This window comes from Elgaria multicarinata, chromosome 2 (assembly GCF_023053635.1).
Source record: "Elgaria multicarinata webbii isolate HBS135686 ecotype San Diego chromosome 2, rElgMul1.1.pri, whole genome shotgun sequence".
NCBI classification, from domain to species: domain Eukaryota; kingdom Metazoa; phylum Chordata; class Lepidosauria; order Squamata; family Anguidae; genus Elgaria; species Elgaria multicarinata.
In genome coordinates, this window is record NC_086172.1 from 41,006,522 (window position 1) to 41,029,754 (window position 23,233).

Genomic DNA, 23,233 nt, shown 5'->3' on the forward strand with positions numbered 1-23,233 from the left:
TGAATTTAATTTTAAAAGCTAGACATTCAAACATTATTTTTTAAACGTAGAGGTAACTGCAGGGCCCTGACATAAACCGAGGAAATTCATCTAATTGGATTTTTCCTGAACAAAGGAAAATGAGTACTGTTCTGATTTTTCTACAGGTTCAATAAAAATGTAGGACTATTACTCTTTTAAAGATGACATTTCAAATTAAGCCTTAATTATTAAGGGATGCACATTGTTCTTGATGTGTATTAGAGCTGTCAACCAGTTAGAATCTGTGATCATTCTAACTGTGCAAATTCCTTGCATGGAAGTTCCATTAAAGAAAAAGGAACTTACATCTGAGTAGAAATGCGTGATTTTCCACTGCAAGTTATTTAAATCTGTTAATAATTACAGTGCCTCGTTCAGGAGATACAATTAGGATTCCCCCTCCCCCCTTTGACTAATAGGTAGTTTGGGGGAAGGCTCAAATGTGTAATCATTTATAACCAGATCAGTTATACTGTAAGCAGTGAAGACTTTTTCTTAGGAGATAACACAAATTTAAATCACATTTTAAAAATCTGTATTGTTATTGCACTAATACTAACTTACGGATTATTTGCTGCTTTCAGTTACACGTACAAAATAGGCAACGGCTATCTCAGCAGCTTTCTTTTAGTAAATCTTAGTCCTATTCTAAAGTGATACACAAAATGTCTGCATGCATCATGTTTAAAAAATCATTTTGCTTTCTCTTAGCTATAGAAATGAGAGATGTAATTTATCTTTTAACCTAAATCTACATTCATGACTGCATTCATATATGAAGAATGTCCTTCTGCCCATTTTGCACATTCTAATTGCAAGTCACTCCTGGAGTGTTTATCTTGAATTTAAATATGTTTTGTGCTCTCTAATGGTATTTCATAGCATTGCCAGGCTTGGAATTACACAATTTATATGACAGACCATACTGAAAATTATTTCAGTGGCACAGCTGTGTCTTGGTTCAACATGTGTAAATGTTTACATAATTGCTATCGCTTTAGGTTTGATTTTATAGACTAAATATATATCGGAAGAATGAGTATCAGAGGGGCCACTAGTTGTTGTTGGGAAAGATATTGGATGCAGAAATAAATGAGTTTGGGTGGAAAATTCCATTTGGTTGGTCTTTTTGAAAGCAGATGTTCAACCAAAGATTGAAATTACAAATTAAAAGTTAAATGTGTTTAATAATACAGATTTTACGCCACATTTCCTTTTTTTTAAAGTCAAGTTTGCCCTAAAATATAACACAACAACTGAATAGCAAGAAAATACAGATAAGCAATATATGATTTAAACAAGTCAAACTAAAACTTCTGGGAGATTAACAAATGAGCACAATTAAGGATGTATATTTAAGCACACTAACGGGGGTGGGGGGGGGAGTCCTGTGGAATTTGATGGAATCTGTTTTTGTTTAATACAAAGAATTAAATTGCAACTGTTACTCAGGAGTCGGCAAAAATGAGAACTTTGGAAAAATAGTATTTAAATGTCTATATACAATATGTGTGTTATTATAAAAGCTTAAATACATTCCAGTTATAGCAGCTTTTAGAGCTTTGGTTTGATGCTTGGGTTAAGTTTGAAATGGGGTGGGGTTAGCCAGTAAGTATAGTCATTTGATATATAGGTTAATTTCATTAGAATTATGGTAGAAACCTGAAGCAGAAATTCATTGGATGATAATACAAGGTTTCAGTATTGCTACTAAAATTTCTGTGCCACTTTCCTTGTTTGTTAATTGCAAGGAAAAGTTACAAATATGGCACTTGACCTTGGGGAAATCTGTCATAGGAATAACAGTTCTAGGAACCGTATGGAAGCTAACATTAGGATGACATATTTCCTGCCTAAATATCCAATGGGTTGGATCCACAGATCCAATGAGCAGAGTTTTGCTCACAAAAGAGTGGGAAGGCTATTTTCCCTGATAACACACCCATTCTTTTCTGGAGGATCAGAGAACATCTGGAATAGCATGGGTGGTTGTGAAGGAGGCTGCAGAGATAAGGTTGAATTTGCAAATCCCCTCTTCCCCTCTTATGTGAATGGTTTCCTCCTCCAGAAGGGCTACTCTGGATCCAAACGTATGTGTTCAATGTCAGTAACATTTCAGTTTTCCAGTTATTGACAACATATTCTAAACAATTCCTGCAATGTAAATGTAAGAGGCTAAATGATAATTAGTGATAAGACTGTCTTCTCCATGAAGCATTTGACTGCCCGTCCTGTACTATAACTAAGCCCGTAACTAAGCCTAACCACGCATAACTGTTTTGCCTTTGCGGAATTTTAGACTGAAGCTCTTCAGGGCGTTGATGTGTCCTCTTTTAAAACAACATGCACACAATAGAAATAATTAATAGTCAGGTACATGTCCTTGAATGAAAGATTAGGGGCGAATTCATTTGAAAGTTGACTGATTTGATTCAGTAAACATCCAAAATGTCAGATTTGTAGCATGTGAAGAGTTAACATGTTGTTTCTAGATAAAAGCAAAATGCAAGCTCTGAATTAGGATGGTCTTGCATGTAAAAAAACCCACAGCCAAACATTTTAAGTGGTATTTTTGTGACAAACTGAGAAATAGCTGAAGCATAGTGGGTAGCCAGTAGGTTTTCTGCAGGGGTTACTACTGAGAGTTGACAGAGGGCAGCTTGGCAAATGTTCAGAAACTCACATTAACTTTGTTGAGCTCGGCATGGGACCTTGTGTTCGGCAGAATCCTCCTGACCTGCCTCTCTGCATGCCGAGCTAATCAGCAAACACCTAATGAGCCTGCTCTGAAGGAACAGACCCTCTCCTAGCCCACTTCATTTTCATACATTCTCTGGGGGGAGGAGAGAGACAAGACTTCATGAGGACTGATGATGCTGCAAAGACCACAATAATGATAATTAACTTGCTGAATTTAGAAGATTATGCTGTTAATTAGTTGCAAAATAAAGATAAGTAATAGAGCAGCAGATGGTAAGATAACACCCAAGAGAAGGAGGGTTATTACTCTGATGAGGTTTTGTGGCAGATATGAAATATGGATCTGACTTTTTCATAAATTGTTTCTACAGTATATTCTCTTGTTTCTATGAACTCATGATGGAGTGATCTATTCCTATCAATTCAGACAGATGTGTTAGGGGTTTATTTTCAAGGGTATGCATGCTTTAAAAAAAAACATTTGCTATTCAATATTAGAATGTATTCAATGTTTCAGCAAAGTTCCAATTTTATTGTATGAATATCAGTGTACTTTATAATTGCTAATCTTACTTCAGATGTATTTTATTATAACATTAGGCGCATAAATAAAAATCACTATTCTACCAGTATGGTTTAGTGGATAGAGGCTTCAGTTATGAATCTTACTGGGCAGTTTTGAGTGAGTTCTTTCTTCCTCTCTTTCGGGCTAACCTATTTTATAGGGTGCTTGTGGGTACATGTACGTTGCCCTAAACTCTTTGGAGAAAGAGCAAACTTATAAATGGATGCGATACATCTGTTTATCAGCTGCTAGTATTGGATCTGTCACTGGAGCATTTTGCTAATGTATTAAGGCATTGTAAAACAGTTGAGATTATATAGGAATAGCTGTTCAAACTTGTTAGATAGGGCTGGCACCTGAAATCATCTTGGATGGGACATACCGTATTTCTTCGATTGTAAGACGCACACTAATTTCAGTACCACCAACAGGGGAAAAAAACCTAAGACACACCTGCGATTCTAAGTCACCCCATTTTTAGAGATGTTTATATGGGGAAAAAAGTGTGTCTTCGAATCGAAGAAATAGGGTACTTTCTGCAGTCTGCAAGAGTCAACTCTTCCAACTTCCCCACACCTTTCTTCAGTGACTCAGTTCACTTTACTTCCCCATGCTTGCTTTCTCTTGCAACTGCCAGGATATATTGCTATGCCATGGTTCCTGTTGGCCTGGCAATTGAACTAAGTAGTAGCAGAGAGGATAGGGGATGGGCTTCTCAGCATCCACCCCCAGGAACAGAGAGTCTATAAACTAGAGTGCTGTTTGGTGCCCCCCACCTGGAGGGCCAGCTTGAGGGGCAATTGACTCTTGTACAATGGATTGGGCATCTCCTGTTAAAACTCTGTAATTTCATTTTCTTTGTAAGGCTAAGCTATCTACACTAACAAGTTCTGCACAGCTGCTGCCTTAGTTTTAAAATTATCTCCTCAGTAGAGCAAACAGGTGAAATGTTTGGCAATTGGAATGACTCCCAGCATAAAAATGTTAAGTCTTGCAGATGGTAGATATTCTTTCAGAACAAAAAAATATTTTTCTTGATGCTGCTTTATAGATTTGGTAATAACAGTTATAATAATTGTAGCATAAACACTATTATATCTTAAAGCTGTACTCTAGGTATGGCATATGTTATCTTCCAGCCTGTAGAATTGGATTTTGCCATTGGCTTCATTGGCAGCTAGAGGCAGCCTTTCCTATCAGCAATGATATCATTGCCCTGTCTCAACAGCTTGGCTGGAGGGGGTCCAGACCTGAAGCCTGATGAACCTGGTGCTGGCTGAGCCAAAACGCACCTGTGAGAAACACCTCGCTCCCTACTTAGCTGATGGATGCTCCTGCAACTGTGGTGTTGCATTTCTGAATGGGAGGGGGTTTGCCAGACAAATAAAAAGCAGCAAATTCTGGACCAGTTAACTCTGCTACTCAAGCAAAATTGCTCATGGAGTAGCTCTCGTTAGGCCAAAAGCAAGTGCCTAAGGCACTGCATCTCACTGGTTGACACTTCTAGCAAATATGGATGCAAGACTGAGAGTGGCTATTCCGACTGGACACCCTATTCCCATATACTGTGTATTTGAAAAAGCACCAAGTAATAGTGATTATTTGTAGCTATTGACGGATACAAAAAGCAAATATGTATTGTAGTCTTATCCTTTTGCTGCTTTTGGTACTACTGTTTAGCCAAAAGTGCCAGCTCATTTAGTGTACGTGATTGCCCCAAATCAGGAAGAAGTAGCTTGTGTAAGCAACTTTAAGCTAACAAAGCACTCAGTTTGGTTTTGCAGAGCATGGTTCATCATGGCAAAACATGAATATTTTCTTTTCAGAGATTAAAAGCTGCCTTGACCCAGCAGCACTCTCAGATAACAAATGGAGATACTGCAAAGGGACAAACAAGTGGATTGACTAGAACTCAGTCGGAGGAAGCACGACCACAGTCATTACAGCAGCCTGCTACATCTACTACTGAAACACCGGTATGAACCCTTATTTCTGATTCTGTTTACTATCATGTGAAACACCTAGAATTCTTCCATACTAGTTCTTAAAGCCCTGACCGGTATATTGGGAAGAGAAGTTGATATTGGACTAGACAAAGGAAGAGGATGGAAGCTGAGAGACAAAGGGAAAGAGTAGGTGCAGGGCAACTGAGTTACAAGCAACACAATATGTGAGACGGTAGAATATTTTTACTGCTTTCATGGTATAGAAATCAAGGTGGACCTACAGGTGAAGTGCTGAAGCCCATGCATAATGAAGGGAGGGATGGGGATGAGTCAATGTGAGGATCTGAGACTTATTTCTGATTTAGCAAGCCAGGATTGTTGAGCCTTAACCAACCCTTTAGATTATGTTAGTGGGGCTCTCTGATGGTTTATCAGGGTTTAAACCTGCTTTCGTGGTCCTCTGTGAGAGCTCTTTCCTTTTGATATAATGCAGGTTTTGAGAAAACAAAGAATCATTATACCACTGCTAAACAATCAGTGCATGTAAAGAGAGTCATATATTATTTTTTGTTCTAGGAAAATATTTTTTGTAGTCGCAAATATTGATGTGAGCTTGAAGTGGGAAAGGATCTCCTAAGCCGTCTGGTCCAATGGCTGTCCTAAAGTAGGGGATGTGACCTTTAATGCTTCCCTGACCAAAGCAGTTCAACTTCATTTTAAAAGACTGTAAGGAAAGAGATTCTGTAATTATCTTAGCTCCATTACTACTTTGATTTTTGGGACTCCTTTACCTAAGCAGTTTGGGAACAGGACCTTAAATGCATATTTTATATGCATTCGGTTCTTGTAGTCTATACCATTTTCGTCTTCACTCCAAACGTCTTTTAATACGTAAAATGACACTGGACCTTTTGTGCTATGGCATCATATTGCCAACATGTGTTTGGTGTGTCTCCTATAAGCATGAGGTCACCAGTGCATTTTAGTTTTATTTTCAAACTCTTTAAAACAAAACCACAAGTGTGTGTGTGTGTGTGTGTGTGTATTTTGATAAGATTCTGATGAAATGAGGCTGCTATATTCTACTCTGCATAGTATATCACAGCAATGTGGATTTTTAGATTCCCAGACAAATGCTCAACATTTTAATTAAGAATTGTTGTTGTTATTGTTTTCTTACAGGCTTCTCCAGCTCAGCCTGCCCCACAAACTCCAAATACAGGCGGTCGCCGAAGAAGAGCAGCAAATGAAGATCCTGATGAGAAAAGGCGGAAATTCCTAGAGCGGAACAGGGCAGCTGCTTCAAGATGTAGACAAAAAAGAAAAGTTTGGGTACAGTCTTTGGAGAAGAAAGCAGAAGACTTGAGCTCATTAAATGGACAATTACAGGTATTTTCTTTTTCTTGCTTCAGTTTTATTTGACTTGCCATTTAAGTGTCAAAACACTATTTTTGCGGCATATATCAGTTTTAAAAATTCATTAAAATTCATCACAATGGTAACCAATATTAAATAATTCTGTATTATTCTTATTCAGGAATATGTTATAAAGGTTGTATCCAGTTCTGGCTTTCAGTTTTTGCTCTCTTCTACCCAATGCACATGCACATGTACACACACACCCCAAATCTGATCCTGAGGGTTGGGTGCACCTCCAGAATGTTATGTGATATGACCTGAAAAGCTGCAGTAGGAAGGGGAGCAAAAATTGAGTACCTCATATGGGTATAGAAGTGCTTTCCACTAGCACAAAACCAACACTCTTTGAACGTCAATTGGGTAACTAGGACTTTTGTTTTGGAGTGTGAGGCCTTAGATGTATGTTTCCACACAGATTCAGCCATGATAAAGCTGAGATTATCACTCAAAGCTGGATAATGGCTGATGTTGGACAACTAATAATTCATTTTTGTATTTATGCTGTACTTTTATTTATGCTGCAACTTTTTACCTATAATCCATCTTGAGACGGTGATTAAATATAATTTGTTACAATTTAGTATAACAAACAACAAATTAACAATTAAGTCAATCAAGAGTTTCTACTAAGTAGCCCAACTAGCTGCCTCCTGCAAGGAAGTCCACAGAGGAGACTACTATAGAGATGACCCTGCTGCTCATATCCATCTGCCTAACCTTCTGAAAGAAGGCGCTCAGACCAGATTTTACCCAGTTAACCTTAACACAGGGGAGGAGGCATCCTGTTAGGTACCCTGGTCCCAGGTCATTTAGGGCTTTAAAGATCAAAATATTTTGGATTGCAATGCTGCACCCAGAAACTAACTAGGAGCCAGTGCAGTTTGAGTACTAGTGTTATGTGCTCTCTGTGATTAGTCTCTAAAATAAATGTGACCCAGCCAACATTTCCAAATGGATTTTCCTGCTTAAATATGTAATTAAGTGAAAGCTATTTTGTTGTTGCAGATTCTCAAGGGTTAATCTCATAGTAATAGATGTAAAGAAAAGACATTTTTTACACTCTGTCAGCAGCAAAACCGGTAACTGTGAAGAACAGAACGACTTGTGGAGAAAATTGAATGTCAAAGAAATAATTAAACTGTACTTTATGTGGAAATATTAATCCTACATTTCCATAATAATTCTTCACCTGATAAGTTTGCACAGCTGATCTGCATAGTGGGCAGTAATGACTCGAGATTACTTATGTTTAATATCAAATGTAATAAATTCAGCCTCCCAGAGCCCGCTGGTTGTGAAAGAATGCTAAGGTCCAATGGTTTTTGTTCTAGAATTGTCAGTTCTACAAAATTAACAAATCAGTGTATGAATATGAAATATAAAAATATTACTATACACTAATCCTTTCAGAGCTAAAAGGTATCAATTGCCAAATTATTGGATTTAGTTAATCCCCTCAGCATCTAAAGTAAATTGGTCAAAATATGAGATAATGGGGTTGGAACATGCTATAAATGCTTGGAAATGGGGTTTTTTAAATATGAGACCAAGCAGAAGAACTCTTAGCTATTTTTGTTACAAAGACATTAACACTCTGGTTCAGATTAATAACAAAAACTTTTTTCCACAATAATTTCTTATTTACATAGATGGCTCTCTCAGTCTTTAAGGCCAGGGTTTCCAATACTGTGTGCATGGGTTCAAAAGCACTGTGAATACCTGCCTTGACAACCCTAAGAGTTTGTTTTGGGGGGGAAATTAGGCTGCTTTTCATGACGATTTCCTGTCAAGGTGGCTTACAATAAATTAAAATCACAATTTCAGTAATATAGCATCATTTCAAACCACAGATTACAAATATTAATATTTTCAGAAACTATCAACACCTATAATTAATTAACCATTTAAAACAAGCAAGCACAATAACTATCTAAAAACCAGTAAGCTAGCAGCATAATTAGTAAAAATTATCTCAGTTAAAAGCCATTTGTAACAGATAAGTAAGTCTTCAAGCTTCTTTTGAAGGCCAAAACTAATGGGGCCAACTGTATAACATTGTGAGGGAGTTCTGCAAATTAGGGGCCACCACAAAGAAGGTCATGGTCCTAGTGCCCACCAGCCTTGCAGATCTTAATGACTGGTCAGCAAGCAGGGCATCTGATGCTGATCTGAGGGTTGGGAAGGTTCATATGGGTCTAGGTGGTCCTTCAAATAACCTGGCCACAAACCACTTAGGGCTTTAAACATCAATACAAAACTTTGAATTGAGCCTGTAATTGAGACTCTTCAAAATACTTTGCAAATCCAATTACTTTTATACCACTCCAACACAAAAACTATATGTGTGTGCCATTAAAAAGCTGTTTGCAACTTGGTATGGAGCTGGATATATTGCTCTGAAAAAGAGTTTAATGAAATCAACATTTGTTGTGTAACTTGCCTGTTCATCTAGTTGGTTGTTCGTTTTGTTTTTCTTGAGTTCCTATCTGTTTTTCAGCTAATTTTAATGTTTATGTTGTTGTGAGGATAACATGGAGAGGAGGAGGATTACGTACGCCACCTTGAGTTCCTTGGAGGAAAAAAGGCGGGATATAAATGTAATAAATAAATAAATGAAGCCAGAATTTGTAAGCCAAAATAACCCTTGTCTTGTTCCTGGAGTTTAGTCTTGGTTTGTTTGGGAGCAACAAGCTAGGATCCCAGGTATGGATGACACATGAAGGATGTAATCCTACGCACGTTTAAACAGAAAAAAGTTCTACAGCTCCCAGCGGTGCTGACTGGGGCATGCTGTTAGTTGAAGGACTTCTTTCTGTGTAAACATGCATAGGATTGCACCCTAACCATCTTTGGTTTAATTAGAACACTAGAGGAAGGAGCAAATGGTATGCATGTACCAGCATGCAGTAAACCAGAATTCACCAGTAATCATGGCTTACTGTTCTAGGCAAATGAAACTATTGGAATGTGTTTTTATTTTCCCTTAAAAGGCAATATGGATATAAAGTTACTCTTACTTTTTTAAAAACAAGTAATGTGGTAAACAAAATACAAAGTTATTAAACTATATTTTGATATCAGGCACAATCTAGAGGTCATGCCAGATCCATATTCACAAGCAGTGATTTGCTTTTCCTGATTTCGCAGCCCCTCTTCTGCACTTGCAGATTGACCAAACCATGTTCTTTGCTGCCTTTGGCTTTACTAAGACAGTTCAGCAAAAGGGAAAAAGGAAGCTGCTGAATGCCAAACGCCAAACCGCTTGAAATGTGGGAACATTGATGGGTTGTGGTCATGAAGATGCAGTCAGCTGTTTGCTGCTACTGTTGAATTACTTGGCATTCTTTGAATTTATATTTATTTATTTATTACATTTCTATACCGCCCAATAGCTGAAGCTCTCTGGGCGGCTCACATTTATATGGAAGACTTTGCCTGTAGGTGTTAACATAGCAAGGTATTGCTTGATATAAAAAACATAACTGTTGCAGTATTTTGCAAGTATACGGCTGTGTTTGGACAACACAATAGTCAACAGTGGGGTAATAATCAGCTCGACTGTTGTTTATCTAGGGGGTACTCATAGACTAGTAGAGTTGGAAGGGCCATTGAGTCCAACCTCCTGCTCAATGCAGGAATCCACCTTAAAGCTCACCTGACAGATGACTGTCCAGCTGCCTCTTGAATGCCTCTAGTGTGGGAGAGCCCACGACATCCCTAGATAATTAGTTCCGTTGTCATACTGCTCTAACAGTACTCCCCACACAACATGATAATAATCAACTGTGGTGTGGAGTAGGATCAGCGTTGAGTTGACTATTAGTCTAATGCTGAGTTGACTCACTCATCCCCCGCCATCCTTCACCTCCTTAGTCCTCCTGCTAGTATCCCATTAGGCATCGCTGCTGAAAATCTATCCTGCCAGCTGGACTAGAGCAGCAGCCACTGCTTTGACCACTCTTGCTTTGCAGTGGTGACCAAGGAAATTAGTGCCCTCCACACAACACGATAACCAATGGTGGTTCAAATAGCCAACTCTGCACAGTGTTGGTTATTCCGCCCAAATAATCAACTGTTGGTTAAAAAACTCCCTCCACACAACACAATAACCCACGATGGGTTAAATAACCATTGACTATTTAAACCTCCATTGGTTATCGTGGTTGAACCCAGTGAATGTGAATGATGCGAAACTGAAGGCTATTGTAAACATTTAACATAGTAAACATTTAAACAGAATATTACCCAAAATACTGTAGGTTTTTTTACATTTTCAACTTATGTAGTTTTCAACAAACCTTTATAATGTTTAGCTGGTTTGAATTCAGAACATAGGGCCCAGCATGTGACAGCCAATGCAAAAGAACCTCAACCTGTTGCTCAGGCACTGTTGAATAGGCAACACATCCTATCCTAAATCAGATCTTGTCTAGTAATTTATCTCCAACAGTGCCTATACAGACACTGCTTCTTTATATTTAATGGTTAGTGACATACTACATGTGCATATGGGGGTTGTATTGTCCATATCCCTGTGATTGAGTGGCAGTAGCTGTTCAGGTGCTTTGGAAGAGCCAGTGGTACACCTGTGCCATACAAGGTAGCTTGGGGATGAAACAGGTTGCTGAAATGCCCTTTCTCTTTTTCGGGCTGTTTCCTAGCACCTGTGTAAGATAGTTGTTGCAAGATTGCTGTAGCTTAAATAGCGGTGTTGAGCCTCAGGCCTGCGAGCCAAATCCGGCCCACCTGGGCTCCAGGGTTCTCCAGATGGCCATGCCCCTTTCACCTGGCCATACCCCCTTCCCCTGACCACCTATTGTTAGTGGTTTCCCTGCTTCTGCACCCTTTCCCCCGCCCCCATTCCGAATGGTTGAAATGCCTCTCCTGTGGCTTAGTCACTGGCTGTAAGAGCTTTGAGCTAAAATTGGCTGAAATTTTGGATATTTTGGCCCTGCTGCTTTGCCCCCACCCCTTTTACCTTCAGCCTCATCTACCATTCCCAAGGGCGTCTCCAAAATTTAATTCATCCCTTGGGCTTAAAAATTGACACCCCTGGTTTAAGATAAATGGGGCCAAACTGCTGGCTCGCTTTCCTTGTATAGGATGCTGCTTTAGTAGCAGAATTCCTGGATTCTGCTTCAGTACTAGAGGGTAGAACATTGCTACTTGCGCATCTATCAATGGAACTATATTTCTGATAAATTTTATGGACATAAATGTTATATATTATCTTAAATATATACCATATGGATTTATTTCCCATTCAACTATTGGTCACTTCCTTGCGTCGGCAACAAACTTAGTCAGTCTACAAACCTCCCTTAAAAGAAGATGTACAATTTGGTATATACAAATGGGACTGTATACAGAATCCATGGGTCACAAACACAACTGGATGTAACATACTAAACTTAAATTTTTTAGTATTTCCCCCAAATGTAGAAAATGTAAACGAGCTGGCTGACCACAACTGCTCTAGTTCAAATGTTTTCTCTTGTTGTGTTATCGTGCATAGAAAGGTTTGTGCTGTGTCTTTTATTTGTCTTTACAAAACCTTATAACGCTCACTCTGAAATGTATGTAACTTGATCTTGGTAAAGTATATAACTTTTCTTCTTTAGAATGAAGTCACCCTGCTGAGAAATGAAGTGGCACAGCTGAAACAGCTTCTCCTGGCTCATAAAGATTGCCCTGTAACAGCCATGCAGAAGAAATCTGGCTATCATAGTGAGTAATGTTCCATTACCTATAGCCTTAGGCTGTACCAGTGAAATACTGCCAAAGCAAACAGAGAAAACATTAAAACTGAGAAGTGATGTTCAAATACTTCACTTTAAATACAACAATTCCTACAAGGTTACTGCAAGATAAATGCAATGACATACGGAAGCTTCCTTCTTATGGATTTGTAGAATTTAAAAAAACTGTACAATGTTCTTATACGGGTCTCTTGCTTATAATGTGATATATATTAATATTGAAGGAATATAAGCTATTGGAATATTGATAGTATTTTTTAATTTAAAAGATTAATTAAAATGTAGTGTTGGGGGGGGGTTTCAAACAAAAAGGGATACAAGTTATGAGATGGAGGCATCCTGGTTCTTTGTCTTGCTACCAGACTTTTCACCAACCCCCCTTTTTTGCCATGACATTGTTGTTGAAGAGGAAAATAAGCTTTAATTGATGGGTGTAGCAATGCACATATAAAAGTAAAATCAGTAAAAGATTAAAAATGAAGTTCTTAGCTTCCTTACTTTTTCAGCACTTTAAAGGTTAATCGTGTATCTCTTGTTAGTTTGTTTTGGATATGATACACAGCCCTAGAACCAGCTGCTGCTGTAGAATAAATGGCCAATTTTGTCCATTGTACACAAATTTGTAACAAATAACTGAGCTGGGAATGCATTAGGCAACATTCATAATATATAACCCACAGCTTTCGTTTTTATGATTTAGTGATATTTCAGGATATTTGTAAATGTGAAGATTGTTTCTGCCATATGTAGCCACTTCATTTTAATTTGCCAGTGTCAGTAATTTAGGAGAATAAAAGAACGTTTTGTATTGCATGCAAACAGTTCCTCAGGTGCTTGCGATAAAACTTAATGGCCACCATCTTTACTTGTAGTCATTGTAAGCAGTTTCATCAGAATGGGCAATATTTTTTAATTTAAAAGATTCAGGAGATTTAGCAACTCTCTGTGGCTGTATATATTTAGAACACTGATTTTGTCAGTTTTGAGCTTATAAATCTCAGTCCTTTTGATCTCCAGTCGTTTTGACAGGATGGAAAGTGGCATCTTGGAGCAAATTGAAACCATGTAGAAATATGTTTTGAATTTATATTAACAATGATTGTTGCAGGGATGAGGCCATTATGGCTCCCATCTGACAAAACAACATTATTTCATATAGAAGCTGCTATAGGATAACATTATGCATGCATATTTTGCTGAACATGTTTAGGTGTCTTGAATGTTGATACCATGAAAGAGAACTATCTTTCTGGTTGTACATTTAACTACCTCAAAGTTTAAATCACTAAAGCAAACACACACGCGCACACACACAGAGTGCAGCCCTAAATCAGCAACACTGTTGCAAACTGATTTTGTTTTGTGTAAGGAATGGACAGTAAAGCAACATTAAACATTGCCGCTCATAGCAGATAGTTATCAGATTATACTCTGCATTAACTGCTATACTTAATTGCTTATTGTAAATATGCAATAAAAGATGTAAGGGATTGACTTATACCACAACAGCATTATAATTAATATAGCCTAGTATTGTGTATCCCTAACGAAGCAGCCCAATTATATTAAGAAAATAATGAAAACAAGGGATACAGTTCTCTAAAGCCTGGGAGAAAGCAAAAGGAGCAGTAGTGGTATCTTCACAGAATGCTGCTTGCTGTCTTTCATTCTTCCCTAAGCTATGCTGGACAATTTACACATCCTCCTGGAGATCCATCTTAGAAGTTTAGAATATTCAAAGTATAAACTCTGTACTAATTACTACCGTATTTCTGACAGTACATATCCTTAACTGACAATGTTCATGGAAGTTAAAAAGAAGATGAAGTTGTATAAATAACTAAACTTACTTCACTGAAAAAAGGGTGGAATCCAATAGTACTGTTTGCTTGTGGTGCAGCTTCTGATCCAGCAGACATCTCCGCTAACAGAAGAGCAGGGGGCATTTTTTGCTGATTGCCCATTCCCCCTATATTCACAAAACTGTATTCAAAAGAATTAGGATTAGAACTGTGTGGGATGTGTCGTAGGGGCTGCAGGGCAAAAAGATAATAGAGGGGAACACACACACACCCTCCTCTTCTGTTAGCAGAGATGTTCGTTTGAATCAGCAGCTGCTTCACAAGTGGAATGGCACCATTGGATTTCACCCTGCATCTTTTATAGATGTTTTTAACTTCACGAAACCTTTTGGAGGAAATGCTGGAGTAATATTGGACAAGCCTAGATTAGCAATTCTTCCATAGACATGCTACTATTTGGGAAAGCAGATATAGTCAGAAGCCTTGAACTAAATGCATTGGCTTGGATTCTAAACTTAGCTCACAAAATGCTCCCATTTGTGGAAGGGACCATTTTTGCCTATGCTTGATTCAGAGGGTTGGACAACCCTCAGGAACATCATGGGAGGTGGTACTGGGAGCTGCAAGGGGAAAGGGGAATTGGTGAAAATTACAATCCCAACCTCCCAAGTCCGCTTTTCTGCCCATGGCAGAAGGACAACTCAAGACCCATGTCTTCTTTTGAGGTGATATACTCAGAAACCCTTTCTCTGTCCCTCAGCCTTCATTTGCTTTTGGTCAACTGTCTTGATCATGTAGGACCTTTCAGGTAAAACCAGTCCTCCACAGCTTTTGTCAGCATACAAAATTTAACAGTATCTAAGAAAAATAAGGTGTTAAATGTACAAGATTGTGTACTTTAAATCATGGCTTCCTCATCGGGTTCAGGAAAAGTCTCCTCTTAATTAAAGCTTGATGGATATGTGTCAATTGTCATGAGTGATGCAAGGTGGAAAATTTTCCACTGGTGTACTTTTTCTGCATAAAATATTATATTGTTTCGTAGAATTAATTAGTACCATAATGATTTCTTCATTTATTTACTCACTGTATTTTTATCCCGCTTTTCAGACAATTATTGTCTCCCAAAGCGGCTCACATCAATCAAAAAGAGAGACAGGCCCTGCCGTCAGGCTTACAAACTAAAAAGACAAGACACACAAGGGAAGGGGAGTGGAGGAAAAAGGAAGAGGAGGGAGTTCAGTTTTTCAAGGCCAGAACAAGGTGGTGAGCTATAAGCGGGCATTTAAATGCATCTCGGGCCAAGCTGATCTTCCCTTGCGGGTGTTTTTGTTTGAATTAGCAGTGGATGACTGTTGGGCGAATGGATGAGGCCAGAGCGTTTTCCCTTTCTGCAGTCCTGGGGTTACAGGCATTTGGAGCTGAGTGTTCTTTCTGGCAGGGTGGGGGAAGCGAGCTCCCTGCCAGTACTCTTTCTCTGGCCGGTGGATGGGCCAAGGTGGTTTCCCCCTTGGTTGGATATTATTCCTGGGAAGCAGAAGGTGCAGCCTCCCAGTGTAATCGATCAACTGGAATGAGCACAATCTTACTCAAAACTCAAAAGAAGTTTGAATGCTTTTCATGTTGCTATCCCTGGGAAGCACACACAGTTCCTCAAGCATGCTAAAATTAGTATGTTAAGTTTTCAGGGCTTTCAGTGTAAAGGGAAGTGTGTGGTATTGAGTTGTTGTGTCTTAAAATATATACAAGTATTCCAGTGAAAATAATTTCCCAGTTTTTGAATCTAAGCATAACATCTAAACCATACTAATTTCACTCCCCGTCTCCTCCAATCGACTATTTCAGTTCTACTCCTTTTGGCTATTGGCAAATGTTTTCACATATTTATACAGCACGTAAAATTAGCATGGCCTACATTTTTAGTTTCATTTACTATATTAAGTCAAGCATGCTAAATCAGAACTCCAACGACTTTGGGCAGTGGAAAATTTTCTGGGAAATCCATAGGGTTGCCATTAGCAGGTGCCATGACCTCCAGACCCAACAAGTGGCTTATAATGTAACAGATTAAAGAGCACTTGTCAAAGTGACAGAAGCTGTGCAGGAATTTGGAATCCTGAGAATGGTTAGTGTAAATACAGTTTCAAGTAGACATTCCATTCCTTTATTGTGTCTCACGTTAGATCCCTTAGATGCATTTTGACATTTGAAGCAGCTGTTGAAACCCACCAAAATGTTAATGACTTCACTGTGTGTAAAACTCTTCTTAAAAGGGCTTTTCATACCTATCTCGGTGGGTTTAAAGCAGGAGTGGGAAAGCTGTTGCCCTCCATATATAGTTGGACTCCATCAGCCCAGCCAGCATGTCTGATGATCAGCGATAATGGCCATTTGTAGTACACCAAAATATGGAGGGCGATTCCCTACTCCTGTTTTAAGACATCATCAGCATATGGATTCCAGACCTCAAGATGATCTCCAAAGGTCTAGCAATGTTACTTCTCTTTCAAGGGCAGCATCTTATCCAAGATATTTCTGATTTGTATGTGACTTATTTGTACCTAACTTTTCGGGATGGTAACTCCACAGTCTCCTTTGGACTGTTTTCCTTTATCTAAATATTTTTTATGAAATATATCTCTAAATACCTAAACTCAGTATCTTTTATTCTGCTCTCAAAAATCTTACTATGCTTATGACATTTACTTACTTCAGAACTTTTATATTGTTCCGACCCAGCTTTTTCTTTATGGGCCAAATATCTGCGCTGTCATTCTCCAAAGATCCAGATATTTATGCTTTGGCAATGTCTTTTTTTCTTTTGGAAGCCAGAATGTGGACTTCAGATCTAGATAAAAATTTAACGTTCTGGTTATAGCTTATTCATGTTGTCTTGGCTATGTTTGGCATTGTGCATTTGCCCAGTTCATCTTTTCATTACATTTTTATTGCAGCTTTTTGAAACAATATAAAAAACATTAAAATAAACTTAACAAAGTTAGTTTTAGGAAAGAGGAACATCATTCCATATTGAATTTGATCATATTTATTTTTAGCCTAGTATCCCGATTTCTAAAGATAATTTTGAATTCCGATTTCCTGTTCAACTTTTGTTATCTACAGGATGTAGAGTGGAATAAGTGTTTGTAATCCACCCAGACAACGTTGGGTATTGGGCAGATTAAAAATATAATAAATAAATAAATATGTTTTCTAATCCACTTTAGTCATTTGCCTTGTTTGGATTTAAAGTAAAACTATGGTTAGCATACATGAATGAGCCTCAGGCTTGTGAATTCCTTCCTACTTTTTCCTCCTCCAGTGTAAGAAAGCGAAAAGGAGCCTTTGCTTCCATTTCAAAGTAAATGTGGTTAATTGTTCTGTACAAACCCGGACAAACTATGGTTACCTTTAACTATGCTTTAGAGAAATAGCCAACTTCAAAGCATTGTTTTCCATCCTGACTTATTTCCTTGTACTTCATTAAGATTAACCACAATTCTGAGATTAACCACAATTCTGGATTCAGACAGCACAGTTAACTGGATTCAGACAGCACAGTTAAATGGAAGCAAAAACTTCAAGTCGCCTCCTTGCAACCTCATTGGGACAGGGGGAATACATGAGCCTGAGGTTCATTCCCATAAAATTAAACAATGGTTTATTATTACATCCAAAACAGATCATCAATTAAAATCACTGGTCAGTTTCCTTATGGATCCCCAATTCCTATTTCTTGTTAGATGATGGCATGCTTGTTTTGTTTCTTTTAGTAAAATATTTTAACGTTTCATCTATTTAAGTTATGGTTATTGTGATTTTGAATGTTTCACTGCTTGCACGTAAGCAGCATAGGATTAAGAACTACCTGCATGTGTGCGTTTATCTTAGAGTTCTGTGTATGTGTGGCTTTCTGCCTGTAGGAAAATAAGAGCGTACAAGTAGTTGTGTTTAGGGAATCTCTGGAATTTCCTCCACTGAAATATAGTAAAAATATGCTGGCAGGGTTCAGTACAAAATCTTTGCATCTGGCAGGGTTCAGTACAAGATTTTTCTGGGATAATGACATTTTTCCAATGTTCAAATTAGTGATTCCTGAAGTTTGGGGGAGTTCTGTTGTATTCTTTCTATCGATACCTACTAGTGCTTTCTGTTTTAATTCCAGTGTTGAATAGCAACAGTTTTTTTCTCTTTAAAGTAAATTCATAGATTTGTTTGTTTGTTTTGTAAATGGCCTTCCCTGACTAGCTTACTTCTTTACAATTGATTTAAAATCCTTCTCTCTAAAGCTGACATCCAGTGTCATGCAAGCAGAAGACAGCTTGTGCAATGGGACTTTCCCTTCTTCTCCTTCCCCCTCCAGCCCTTACCCTCCTGATGCAAACAGAATATACATTATTGGTCAAATGGATTCCACCTTCCTTCTGTAGCTTGCTACATACCTCTAAAATCTGCTCCAGATGGTTAGGGAACCCTTTGGAATAGATTTCACGGGGGCGGGGGATTTCACCCTAGGGTTTCATCTTAAAATTAGAATTAGGGTTATGAATAGCCATGCTCCTCTTGAGCTTCCTTATCATACATTGCACTTCATAAGTACTTTTCCACATTTGAGCGGTAAAAATAGTTTTCACAGCCCATAAAACTACTTTTTTATTTCAAAGAAAACAGCCACATTTACATGGTGAGAATTTTTAGGAGTTTCTGTCTATAGCTTTATACTAAAGAATTGATACCAAATGGCAGATAACATCATGAAGAAATATGCTTTTAAAGATTTACAGGTTACCGGCAGTGCAGGCAGAACACTTTCAGCATGTAAGAAAAGCTCTATAATTGCTACACACTTATTCATTCTAGTATCAAAGCATGGTTTGTTATTCAGGCAAATTACCTAAATGTTTGAGGCTATGATGGAACATTATCCAAACAATAGCTTGGATTCGAAGATGCTTTAGTATGAGCAGAAGGCATGTCTGGACATCTCTCCCTTCGCCTCCTGTTGTGCCACATTACACTCTCTTGACCCTCAGGAGTGACGGAGGGCGGCAGGAGGAAAACAGAGGCTGCAGCAAGAAGGAGTAGAAGAGGAACCCCACCCACTGCACAAAGAGAATTCCTCTTAACAGTGATTATGGTCAAATACTTATTTCCCCAGCTGATCCAGATAGCACTTCTCAGCAGTCATTGTTTTCCTATATATAAAAAAAACATATTTAGCTTGTTATCATGTAGCTGTAACCTTAAAATGAGTGAATAACCACTTCTAATACGTTGTTCTGGTTCATGCCTGAAAAATCTCAATGCAAATTGTACTATGGGAGCTCTTACTTTGATATAATACAATCATTGATATTACATTTCATTAACAAGGAAATGGAACTGCTTTTCTTTTCTTTCCAGCCACAGATAAAGATGATAGTTCTGAAGATATTTCCGTGCCAAATAGTCCTCACACAGAAGCTATTCAACATAGTTCAGTCAGCACTTCCAATGGAGTAAGCTCCACCTCCAAGGCAGAAGCAGTGGCTACATCGGTTCTCACCCAGATGGCAGACCAGAGTACGGAGCCGGTGCTTTCACAGATTGTAATGGCTCCTCCGTCCCAATCGCAGCCTTCAGGAAGTTGATTAAAAACTTGCTTTGTTTTTAGATATTCCTTAGCAACTTCAAAAGGAAACCAAGGAGAGCAGCCTTCATCTAGGAGAAACCTGTAGTTTAAAAATTATTCATCTGTAAAATTCAAACTTGAATTTGGCTTTGAAAGTTGGCAAACAGGAATTGCACAGCAGATTCTAGTCTCTTAATAGACACCCAGGTTTGTTTTTCTTTATGAATTAAGATTGCTCGTTGTTTTCAGTGCTCGTCATGTAAAGTGTTAGTACAGTTCAAATGTACTTCTCTTTCATTTGATGGTGTTCCAAGAAACATTGAGATCAGTCACTTAATGCTCACCCCCCAAAACTGTGATAGTAATCTTGTAATATTTTATACCAAAGTTCTGCATAGATTCCTATTGACTTTGTAAAGTCTACAAGATCATGAAGCACTAGGCAAGAGAAAAAAAGACAGGAACAGTAAATTTGCTTTTAGTCTTTTTGCCTTTATATTGTTTTGCACATTATGAGAGGAAAAACATTGGGAGAATATGTTTGATTATATTGTTGTAGCATTTTCTTTGGCTTTTTAACTGTTTGGGTGTTTTTTTTTTAAAAAAAGAATTTTGTTTCACAGGGCCAGTACAGTATATGACATACAGTACTTTTTTTATGCACATACGTAATCTTGATCAGGGTCATTGCTAGTTAGATTTTGTTTTTTAAACTGATGTCAGCTTAGCTAGCACTTCCATTTTTAAAATCAGGAGCTTCGTTTCTGCTGCACAAAGGAACTCTGCAGCCCAGCTACCTTCTTCTTACTAAAGTAACAAAGAACAGCAGACAGATACACAACAGGGTTATGAATGATGGAATAGTTTTTCAAGGCTAACTTGATATTTTGTGATTTCTTGAGTCTTAAAGTGAGGAGCTTATCCATACTGCAATGTGGCATGGATGCCAGGAAAATTTAAAATTCCCTCATCAAACAACTCAAGATTACTTTTTTGTTGTCTTGTATTTGCAAGGTAACTTGTACTTTATTCTTGTGTAAGCACTGTCATCTTTTAGTAGCAAAATTTTGATACCTTTCTTGTGGGGGGTGGGGTGGGGATCAATTATCTACCATACCGTGGAAACAATGTAATTATAGTGTGGGGTGTGCACACGTGTGTCTGCGTGTATGTGTGTGAGAGAGAAAGTGAGAGTGTGTGCGAGAGAGAATGGTTTAGTAGTACATGCCAGCAGTCTGTGCTTGAATGTTTAAAGATGCCTTCAATGTGATGCTGGCTTGATAGATGTTTGCAGTTTTGAAATGTTATTTACTGTGTGAAATTGGATAACTAACATTCCATGATGTAGTTTGTTTCTGATGAGATGATTGTAGGTACAGTTCTTCTCATTATCCAATCATCTGTAGGATATTGAGTTTTTTAATGTGCCATTATCTATTTTAATTCTGTACTCATGTTAAAAAAAAGTATACTATTTTATGATTAACTTGTAAAAGCTCAAAAATAGGTGTGTGCTTTCACATCAGAAAAACTTTGTATAACAGCAAAGTAAATTACAGAGTAGCAACATCTGGCAGTAAAAAAAGAATTCCATTATGTATATAACAAACATTTAATGCATTTATTGTGAGTTGTGTAACTCATTTGTTCTGTGCTCTGTTTTAACCTAGGGTGCCATCAAACTATGAAATGAAACATTCAGTTTTAAATCATTGAATTGTAATTGGTGGTAATGACAGAGAACAACTTTAATTTGAATGATGTACAACCAAACTAGAATGGAAGCTGGACGAAGTCATCAAATTATGTATATATCATTTCAGTGCTTTGTCCAAAAATAAGATTTTAAATATTTTGTGTATTAAAAATGTAAGGAAACAGGTTTTGCGTAGTTTGCAAAAAAAAAAGTGTTCTAAATACGTTTATTTTATAATTTTTTTAAAAGGAATTTAATTTTCAAATCAAACTTGCAGAATTTAAAAAACAAAATCCATACAAGTATAGTGAGAGACTTTTCAACATAAAATGTGAATTCTATCAGAAACCTTTACAGATAATTCCCCTAATCCAACTCTAGTCATGCTGGGTGGGGGATATACACCCAGCTGGAAGCAATGTAGTGCAGGTTGAGGACATCCATGCTTGTATGCACACCCAGTTCTTGATTGTGCTAATTTGTAGGTACACAGAAGCCTGCTTTTTCATACATTGGGGTGATTGTCTCCCATTGTGGATTGGATGAACTAGATAGGGGAATTTGGTTATGTTTGCTCCCCTAAATATGATGAGCAGAATGACCAGTCACCGCTGTGCTCTACTACCTCCTTTCATTTCTTCACTGAAATGAATGGTGTTCATGCAGTAGCAATGCCTGGTACTGCACAAGGCATTTCTATTTTATAAAAAAACCTTATTTAATATAAAAAGGTTGTTTTTTTGTTTTGTTTCTTTTAGTAATAAAGCTGTTGCTGTTGTAAAGTAAATCTAAATATGTGTGAGAAGATGTGTAAATGATTTTAATGGAGGGGCTAGTGAAAATCCTAAGTTCAGCCAACAGAAAACAGTTGTACAACCATAGATTCCGTTTTAAAATGTATGTCACACTACTTCTGTACTTCGCATCTGAGATCCATGCATTTGACATGTTTCACAAACTGTACAGTTTTCTTCAATGTGCAGTTTGCATGAGTAAATCATCAGAGAATAAAATCTATCTTTAAATTGTACCTACTGCATTGCAGTTATAACTTCTGAAAAGCCAAGATGGCCTCAGATTTCTTTTCTGCTGTGATGGTTCCTACTATTTCTATAGAACATGACACAATACCAGAGAATGATTCATTTCCTACATAGTTTAGATTGAAGCTATGCTGCTCTTAAAATGCTTAGGCTGCAATCCTATACATACCTGGGAATATCATTGAACTCTGTGGGAGTTTCTTCTGTATAAACATGCATATGATTGTGCTATTAGTATTTCTTGTTATGAGAAGATATGAGGAGAAAAATTTGGATAAACAAGTGTGTTGAACTACTGTCTAGAGAGGAGAAGGTTATCAGTATTTAATCAACCACAAGACACTTCATAAACTCTTGAGCCCCATTCTCAAATGCATGAATGCTATGTTTGGTAGGAAGGGACATATATGGATTCATAGTGGGGTTAGAGATCATGAAATGCAAGGGGAAGCAATGTCTGTCATTGGTAGACATTTAAGCTGTGCATAGAAGAAATCAGCGGTAAGCACATAAAGGATTCTAATGTTGTATATGACATATTTTAAACATTGAAGTGTTTTACAGTTTATTCAGACTTTAACATAAACTGAAGCAAAACCAATGAATGAAGAAAGTGATAATAGGTATACTACATTCTTCTTCGTGGTCTCTATGCATCACACATATGGGCT

The 23,233-nt window shown here is 37.8% G+C and overlaps 1 protein-coding gene across 5 annotated transcripts in view; it reads left to right on the plus strand.

Annotated features, from left to right (window-relative positions):
* Positions 1–22,549, plus strand: part of ATF2 (activating transcription factor 2) — a 52,252-nt gene extending 29,703 nt beyond the window's left edge. For 4 of the 5 annotated variants that reach the window (XM_063116340.1, XM_063116341.1, XM_063116339.1 and 1 more), the window contains 5 exons: positions 5,113–5,262; positions 6,415–6,621; positions 12,273–12,378; positions 15,323–15,478; positions 19,616–22,549. In XM_063116340.1, the coding sequence (XP_062972410.1) occupies positions 5,113–5,262; positions 6,415–6,621; positions 12,273–12,378; positions 15,323–15,478; positions 19,616–19,842 (846 nt within the window). In that variant the 3' untranslated portion in view covers positions 19,843–22,549. The remainder of the gene's footprint in view (positions 1–5,112; positions 5,263–6,414; positions 6,622–12,272; positions 12,379–15,322; positions 15,479–19,615) is intronic. The other variant, XM_063116343.1, reaches the window with a different exon arrangement.
* Positions 22,550–23,233: the final 684 nt, after the last annotated feature.